The 9,711-nt window shown below is 41.5% G+C and overlaps 1 protein-coding gene across 1 annotated transcript; it reads right to left on the bottom strand.

The window, feature by feature from the left end:
* Positions 1-1,685: 1,685 nt before the first annotated feature.
* Positions 1,686-9,438, bottom strand: LOC119387339 (uncharacterized). The gene is made up of 2 exons (XM_037654698.2): positions 9,333-9,438; positions 1,686-2,402 (listed from the first exon to the last, which is right to left on the bottom strand). Exons 1-2 carry the CDS (start codon positions 9,345-9,347, stop codon positions 1,686-1,688), a joined length of 732 nt encoding a protein of 243 aa, XP_037510626.1. The 5' UTR covers positions 9,348-9,438.
* Between the last annotated feature and the right edge of the window lie 273 nt (positions 9,439-9,711).

Below are 9,711 nucleotides of genomic sequence, written 5' to 3' on the forward strand. Positions count from 1 at the left end.
GTGGATTCTACTGTTTGGTGTTTCCCAGCGCAAAGCACACGGACGACATAAACAACACAGAGCTCTGATGTGAGCATGCGTCGAATTATGCTGCACCAACTGGCCCAACGCTCAAGCTTAGTGATTCTATGGCCCTCGAACCGATCGAAAACGACCAGTTACACGTGCCAGTTGTTCATACTTCGGAGGTTTCGACCCCTACAAATATAAAATCACACTGTCCAGACCACAGAACACATAGTCACTTGCACGGTGGCATAAAAAAAAAGGTTCGGAGACATTTCAAGTAGCATGTCACGAGAAAGGCAGTACTTGAGTAAAGCTAACATAAACAAGCAATTCGCAGAGGTGAATGTTGTGATGTACATGGCCAGCATGTTTTTGCAACCAGAAACATATTGAATGTCAAGTTTGATTGTTCCACAAATAAAGTACAACGTGATCCTATGGACTAATAAGCATATTTTAAGAAATAGTACAGAGATAGCCTACCATGATCATCATCTTTTTTTCTTTTTCCCTCACTTTCTCACTTAAATATTTGAGTGTCTGACAACGGTGAAAAGTATATAATCGTTACAAGTACATGCCAGCCTTAACTAAAGGCAAGAAAGCAGGACGCAGTTTATCTCTACTGTTTCTGACTCTCATAATTAAAGCCAGGTTTCATGAGTCCTATGATAATCGCTGCCGGATATAAAAAAACAACAACGAATAAGCGATGTAACTCGTCGTTAGAGGAGTATGCCTTAGACAGCATCCCCATGTGAACTGATCTGAAAAGGAGAAGCAGCTAGGCAAAGGAAAAACTTGAAAACATTCTCATGTTCAGGCTAAATGGCAGCTCTCACACAAATGACGACAATATGCAAGTAAAATAGGTGGTCTGATTGCTATTAACTGAGTGCATTGTTTTAAGACCAAAAAGCGTTTGCCCGTAACATGACAAACAAATGCAGAAACTTGACTACGCACAAAAAAAAAAAGCAACGCGCTTAGATCTCGTTGCCCACATGGATGACATTCAAACTTCTTTCTGCGCAAAGCTATCTAGCATCGGCAGGCAGCCTCCACGTCCCTACATACCACTATTTCGTTCATTCGATATTGTTAATATTCTAAAGTTCATGATGATAAATATAAATATGTTACTAAAATCCAGACCATGAGCCACATTTATAGAGTAACAGCAGGGCAGGACGAGCTTCGAATATATGAAAGGACTTTTTGCCTATTCTTTGTGCTTTCCCGGTTTGGCTTAACTATGCCTGGGCGCATGATAATTGTAATTGAGTCAAATTTAAAAAAAATAATATCGTAGGAGTAAGTTAAGAGCTGCAGAAGTACATTTTTCAAGTACGTGGTCACACGCCCTCTATCGTTGCTTGTTCACTTTTGTTATAATCACAATATTTTGTCTTAACAGTGTTATTATTAGTTCAATGTGAGACCATATCTAGTTCTTTTCTTGCTTTCTTTGGTCGACATTTGTGCGAAGGATGCCTTCTCACCATGAACGTTCAGTAGCTCGGCGAGTTTTCGCATCTAATGAAGTTGACCTAGGCATACCACTGCACGAACCCCGTACGCTACAGGAAAACTGACAGACAATGATGATGTGAAACACCAGGGCAGATATTTCCGTATTTTCACGTGCTCCGCACGGACCGGCTGGCGGTCGATAGTTACTGTCTCGTGTCCACTCCCATCCCTTTAACATGGACTACGAGACCTGGGTGACCCTTGAGGCGCGCTTTGCTGCTTGCACTGACAGTGTACTTTCTGGTGTTGTGGATGATGGTGATGTCTTTCATGCTAGAACCAGCTACCACCTGGGCACGTGGATCTGAGGAATGCGCCCCTGTAAAGTACACGAGGGACCGTGGCCAGCTCTTGAGCCTTGGGGCTGCTTTCATCTTGAGAGGTGGCTGATGCCGGTTGCTGGGTAAGACGACTGCCGGCATCTTCCAAGAGAGAGATGCAGGATGTTTCATGGTCCATCGAAGCGACGGCGGGGTTGCGGTCATTTGCGGCGATAGAAGAAAGACGACACCACTAGTGTCTATGGGGGTTTGGGTCACAAACTTCTTGACCACCTTGACCTTGGTGAGTTTTCTGCCATGCATGGATGGTGGGTTCTCGCGGCGCCTCTGGCGGAAGCCCATGGGCCGGTTGTACACGTATAGCTTCTGCCAGGGCAGCCTGGGTAAGTTGCCGCGACCGTACAGGAAAGGACCACGAAGGTCCGGCTCCAGCGCGAACATGCTCGTCGTGGGCCTCGGCCTGTCACGCTGTCTGCCGAGAAAGGTCATCTGGCGGAGGCGCTGCCAAAGGTGTGCCGCAGTGGAGTGGGACTCACTGCCTGGACAGAGTGCCAGCAAACTCCAGGTCACTACGACTCCCTGCAAGTCGATGCGCACCTATGAGTATGTGTAGGGATACTGGGGTTTCCGCATTTAAATTCTTCTTTATAATGGTGCACCTAATGGTTTATGCAGCACTGACTAAAGCTTTTTATCCGTACAACTACTGCAGTATGAAAGCATTCCCACCTACATATTATTATATATATAATATATAATATATATATATATATATATATATATATATATATATACATATATATATATATATATACATATATATATATATATATATATATATATATATATATATATATAATATCTATATATATATATATATATTATATATATACATATATATATATAATATATATATATATATATATATATATATATATATATATATATATATATATATATATATATTAACTGTCTTCAATTTTGTACAGGGGATTTACAAAATGTGCGTGGCTATTTAAGCGTGAAACCATTTACCGAAACGCGTTCTATACAGCGGCGATTTTTTTCCAGTTACTTTTATTTAGTATCAATTTCAATTTTTATGCCTGCCATACTAACACATTATCTGGGTTGCTATCGTGGCACTCGATTTACTTAAATGAACTAGCGGGAGTTTTAGAGCGGCTTTGGAGAACTGCGTTAATTTATTAAGCTATCATTTGCGGTTATCGTGTGTCACGTTATCAAGCTACTCCACATAAAACAAATTTTTGGGGTCGTGTTCTGGCTACTAATTTTTCATTTTTTTACACAACTCTCCAAACGACAGACGAAGAGCAAAGAAACCTTTGCTATTTGTCTCTCATGTATTACACTATTTACTATAACGGATATAATTTTGTTCGGATGAACTCACAGTCGCGCTGCCAATCTTCACTAAAACACACATCTGCCTCAATTTTAACCCGTCGCTCTATGACATCGATATAAAGGAATAAGTGACAAGAGCTTTCGCGACTATGCTCAGAAGCCATCACTAAACAACAACTATGCAAGCATCGTATAAGCGTATTGCAACATATACCAAGAGCTGAACACACACACTGTTGCTTCATGCATTTTGAAGTGAACATTGCCTTTCCCGGTCACATGTGAAGGGGAAGTTTCAATGCTGCTTTAAAATATAACACTGCAGGGTCCTGCTTAGAGCCATCTGTAGGCTATTGCGCTATCCATTCAGTAATGTTGCAAAGACTGAGCTTCCGCGACTTAGTACTCGCTAAAATGGCGTAAAAGTATTGAGACACAGGGTAAATAAAAGAAGCCGCACCACAATCTTAGTACACTTCAAAACAACTGTGTAACATTAGAAACGAGACATAACAATAGAAACAAGAACAGAAATAGTTTAGGGGAAGATAAAGGTTTGAATTGATCGGAAATCGTTGAATTGGAGATGTCGCTATAAAGATGTCGCTATATAGAGATGTCGCTATATATATTCAACAAAAGGGCTTGTCTTGGTCAGGGCAGCAACTACTACCAAGAAAAAAAAATATTTTCTACTAGACTGACGAAGACAGTTACTGTTGTCAAAACGCAGGCTTCAGCGACATTCCCTCTTCAAGTTAACGTTAATAGCGGACTAAACGATCAATGATGGTAAGGAACGACGCAGACGCAGCAAATCCTGCTTACATTTTTAAGAGCAGGTAACTAAGTTAGAATATGTCGTCGAACGTGGTCATCTTTAGTTATAGACAGAGTCATTGAATACTCATTGCGCTAATGTCACGTGTAAGCTAACCCGTATCTATAACTACAACAATATACAGATGTGCGTCAATTTATTTGTATGTTACGGTGTGCACAATATGCAGCGTTATTATATCTGTATCGCAAAACAGCGGGAATGGCTCAAACTATTCCTTTTATATTCATATCAGCTTATGATTGTGCGTGTTGAATATTACGGCAAATCAAGGAAATAGTGGTCGAACGTATATGCAATGGCGACTGTTTATTTTACTCAACGTGTTGATTTTTTTTCTTTGTGAGGCCCTGCAAAGCCTTTATAAATTATCACAGAATGACGTTACTACCGATGTTTAAAGTTAAACTTTATGGGTTTGTTAAAATTCAGCACTGGGAAGAACGTGAAATCCACCTTTGCAGATAAGTTATGTAACCAGGGGGACACAAAGTGAGACAGTAATTATCGCTGTCAGCCGCCCACTTAACTAAGATTGAATAATCAACTTTTTAATGAGTGCAGCAACGGGGCATGTTTGTATTGAAAAGTTGGAGGCAGTCGCGTTTGCACACAGTTACACCTGGGAGAATTCTTCTAGCATGTCAGTGCCTCGTGATATCCCGCTGCAAAGTTCAATTGCAGTTTAATTGCAAAGTTTAATTGGTGTTATGTAGCTGGAAATGAGGTGTGCACAATGTTTCTCTGCGCAACTTGAGAAGTGCTCCTTTGCACTACTTGTTTCAGTCGTTTCATCGAAAATACCCGGTGATGTGTTCGAAAGATCGTGCCTTCATGAGTCAGCGGGACAATGTTTTCCCACTTTTGAAAACACTCTCTAAGTCACTGCGACATATGTGTCCATAGTGATTCTCAGAGTAAAACGACAACACAAGACAAACGACAGGACAAAGCGCTTTGTGTTATCTTCTGTCTTGTGTTTTCGTTTTGCGCTAAAAAACACTTCCACACACATACAAAAACCCGCCGACGCATTGTGCGTTGAACTGTTAAGGTGAAGTCCGTAGGTGTATGGTTATCCATACATAGGTTCTAGCGGAACTTAGTTTCGCTTTATTCAACATTTCTGCAATCTACAAGAAATAACAGGGCAGGTAAGTCTTAAAGAAAAAGAAACATCATTGAGCACGTTGTTGGACCAATACTGTCATATCTAACGAGACGGTAGGCGTGCAAATAATAACACTTAACTGATATATTTCTGATCATCATTCTATCAGATTCAATTTCAGCAGTAGACGCGAAAGCGAACTCATAACCCATTGATGTGATTTTCGGTAGCACTTGTGTACTTTGTGGTCCCACGAGCACGCTTCTCCTTCCTTCTCCCAACGAGAAAAACATAAGACATGAACAACTAGGAATATGGCATAAAAACACAGGTGAATCCCGGGCGCAGGATTTGCCTGTGTTTCTACCAGGCAAATCGTGCCCCATAAGATAACCATAACCATAACACGATTTATATGTTAATAACCACCTTCACATAACAATGATTCGGTACTGCTCAGAACACAAATAGCACTCAACCGCTTCCTTTAGGCAACACACCTTTTCTTTCAGGCTGTTTCAGTAAAATTGCTGTGCACACCGTAATTCTACGGCGTGAAAATTTGTGGATAACATTCTGGTGTCGATTTCATTCGCTCAACTAGTTTGCTCGCAACAGAAGTCGTCGAGCCTGAAATGCTGTTTGTGTTCTTGAGCGATGGTGGACACGTGCTTCAATTAACAAGTAATGTTTCAAAGGCATTAGATCTACGGCAAGCATTAAATTAGGCGGGTACCATCTACTGTTGTATCGCAAACACGCATACTGAAAGTATGCATGTTTCAGCGGCCGCAAATTTACTTTCACGGTGGAAGTGCTTTTGCTACTTCTGGCCTGCTTTTGAAGCTGGGCAATGATTTATGAGCGCTAGTATGAGCTTTTTTTTTGCCGGCAAAGCTATCATGTGCCGAAGGGGCACCAACGTTTTATTTGAACCCGAATGGTGCTCGGTGCGATCCTGTAATGATATATACCCGCCAGACTTTCATCTCAACTAAAAGACTGAGAAGGAATACAGCCATACCTGCGGGATTTTTTGCATGTTATGTTGTGCGGTGACTAAGTGAAAGATGTGATGAAAGAACGAGCAAGTGCCCTGTTTTTCTTTTCTTTTGTTTGTAACAAGACGGGCTGTTAGTACTTACCTCTACAAGCTGCTTCAAAGCACTACGGCCAATTAAAAAAAATCAGCAAGGCCACTACGACAATGCAACCAACTTAGTACCGTTCGCTGTCCTCTTGACCAACTCCTAGTATTTTAATTAGCTTAGGTAACAATTACCATAATTATTTAAAGAATTTTTTATGGTCAATACCTGAGTCTGATATCTTTATTTCAGACGTTGTAAAGCCTATTAATTAATACCTAAGTAATTTATATTCTTGACTATTGCTACCGTGCATTTAATTTATCGCATCTGCAGAGAAAGCGTGCTACATTTGCATAAGTGCCACGTGACTACGCGCTGGCGCGCAGCGACATTAACGCCCTCAAGCATGCGCCCAGACAGAAGCTTGTGCACGCAGGCACAAACTTCTGTCTGGAAACAAACTTCTGTTGGTGCCAGTATACTCCCACACAGAAGGTGCACGCAGACAGAAGTTTGTGAAGTAGCTACGCTAGTACATGCATGTACCGTGCGTTCCACTAAGAGGGGACACGCCAATACCTCGGTCTCAATGTGCCACCACTTTTCAGAATAGCTGGCGAAACCAATGAAAACAGTGACGATGTGTCTAGGAAGTTGAAAACGTCACAACTGGCATGTGGTACACTACACTACTGCAAAGCCGAGTGATTACACACATGCTAGAGGGGTAAGCTCGCACTGGCTCTACACTCAAATGTTTTATGTCACAAGCGACCAAACTCTACCTTCATGCATAAACATAGCCAAGTACAAGTATGTTGTCCGACTAGAAACTTAGTTTAGATTGTGGACTAAGCTTTTGGCCTTAAGTCTTTTCGTTTTAGTCAGTACAGTAATACCCATATTGATGAAGATGCCTTATAAAAAGCAGGTCGGAAAGCCAGTGGTAAAGAAGCATGAATCGAGTGTCTTAAGGCTGTACAGCGCAAGGGGTACAAACACAAAGTGATGAACTAGACTACACGCAAGGTGGCGTCTTCGTCGGTCCTCTCCTTGTTCATTTTGTGTCGGCTCCCCCTGCGCTATACAACCTGAAGATCATGAACTAACGAGCACGAAATCATGAATATAACGGCTTGTCCATCTGCTAAAGAATTGCCAAGTTTCAGCAGGGTGTAGCTGAATGTTCTGCAATCGATAAGGCAGCGAGGTCGCTCTGGAAGAGCACAAAAAGTCATTCATGCAGAGCGATAGACTGGTAAATATATACCCAAGCTACATGCAGCATACAACCTTCTGAAATCATTATATTGCGGCGATAAATATAATAAATTGTTTACTAACTTGCACGTATGTACTCTTTTTGTTGCTTATAACCAAAATAAAAGTGCTTAATAAATAAGTGATTTTAGCCCTATGTAGAAGCTATTAAGATTTTAAGATTTTTATTTTACAACCCAAAATTTGCAATTGTAGAGTTTCGGTGGTATTTATGGATTTATTCTATGTGGACCAGAGTAGAAGCTACTGTAGACTATAATGACAGCACATAACTTATTTTCATAAGCACCGTGTTAGTTTTCCACCCTCTTTAAATTAAATATATGCAAGAATGTAATTTTCTCTGTTACATGTGCTGGTTGCAATATGTCAGTAAAAAGGAGCAAGAACAGGACTCACGACGAAACTTGTCAATTCGTTAAGCTTCACGTTAGAAAGATAAATTGCGGCATAGATGTTGGAGTAGAACGCAAAACGCTAGCGCAGAAACTGCGTAGTAGCAGTTTGATGGTACACTTATTTTGCTCACGAGGTTCAAAGAATGCCATTATTTATTTGCCCCTCCATTTTTAAATACATTTTATTATGATGTCATTGACGATGTCCCTTACGCTAACACATCGGCGGGCTAGGGAAGCTTGAGAGCTGGGTTGCATGACGAGTGTGACCTCTTTTTATGTACATAGCGCCCTCGTTCTAGGGCGCTAGTGCGGCTCTTACGTATGATCATCACCGCGTGAAGCACTGCATCATAGCGTTCACTTGACTTTTACTTCAGCAGGTTTTAGGACCAAATATGTACGACTATTTAAACCTTTCCAGCCTCACTTAAGGGAACTTGGAGAGGTCACCAGACTTCTCGCTTTTTCCTTGATGTAGGCAGCCCTGCCTTTAATACACCGTTTTTTTTATTTAATATTTTATGTCGGTTGAATTGAGCTTTCACTAGTAAGATCACAGGATATATAGACGTTCGGGTAATTATTGAATGTTATGACTCGACGAGTGACGCAATCATAAGAGGAATGTAGGAGGAGACAAACGAACCATATATTGGCTTCCCTATATGATGACGATCCTCGCGACTCGAAACTCCAGTGATTCCTGAGAACTGAACATAATACGTATATTGGTATGTTAAGATTCCTGAATGTAAAAGAGCAGATTAAAAAATGTTTCCAATATGGGGACGTGAAAATATTGAGGCATTGAATTCATGTCGGTTGTCATTCATTCGTGGCTCTCTAAAGCGTGGTACTATATGCTCAGTAACGCAATAAAAAGTGTAGTAGCGACACATTTCAATTCGCGCCAGCACCACTTACTGGCGCATGTATTTACAAGATGTAAGTTTTGATTGTCAGACTTTCATTGTTTCGGCTTGACGTCATAGAACACATGTTTAAAATCTCTAGGTTTATGTCTTTATGCCAGCTGTTTCTCGTTCAAGCAGTTACTTAATGACTGTAATGCGTTCTGAAGTGGAGAACTAATATTTATCTGACCATTCAATTAGATTTAAACACGAGAAGCCGGAATCACTCAAGACACTCGAGTATAAGGTGCCCGAAAAATATTACCTGAATATACATGCAAATGGCGTTCCTGAATTCGTTTTTTTTTTCATTCTGGAAGTGCACTACAGTGAATATTTCGTGGCCACATTTACAAGGAGAAAGGAATTAGCGCACATGCATGTTATCGCCAATATTAGCAAAACTTGCGAAGGTCATTGCAGGTCGCGATCGGAATTAGTGCACAATCAAAGCTTCATCATAGCACAGAGCCATATGACAGAGTGGGTTGTCACTTACCCAGAGCGGCCTCATTGTCGCCCCCCAGCTGCTTCGTGCGGCCCTCTGAGAAGGCCTGTGCCCCAGTGGGATGTCTCGTGGAAATCTCAAGCGCTCGCCATCAACGTGACATTTCCCTTCCCCTGCGACGCGCCTGTGTGGGAGTTATTGAAGGGATTCAGTCAAACGTGCATACTTCCTTCATTCCACGCATGTGTGCCGTGCTTGTTAAACGCGCTTGCTCTTCCTGATGCTCTGCCGCCCATTTCTCGCGTCCTTTGGCACCTCTATTTCCTTTCGCGACTTCGTGGCAGCGTCACACGAATGCATAATTAAGCAGAGACAAACTGGACTGGACAGTTCTTATGCACACCAGCTTCCCAACAGTGCGAGTGCTCAC

Source organism: Rhipicephalus sanguineus, chromosome 1 (assembly GCF_013339695.2).
Source record: "Rhipicephalus sanguineus isolate Rsan-2018 chromosome 1, BIME_Rsan_1.4, whole genome shotgun sequence".
NCBI classification, from domain to species: Eukaryota; Metazoa; Arthropoda; class Arachnida; order Ixodida; family Ixodidae; genus Rhipicephalus; species Rhipicephalus sanguineus.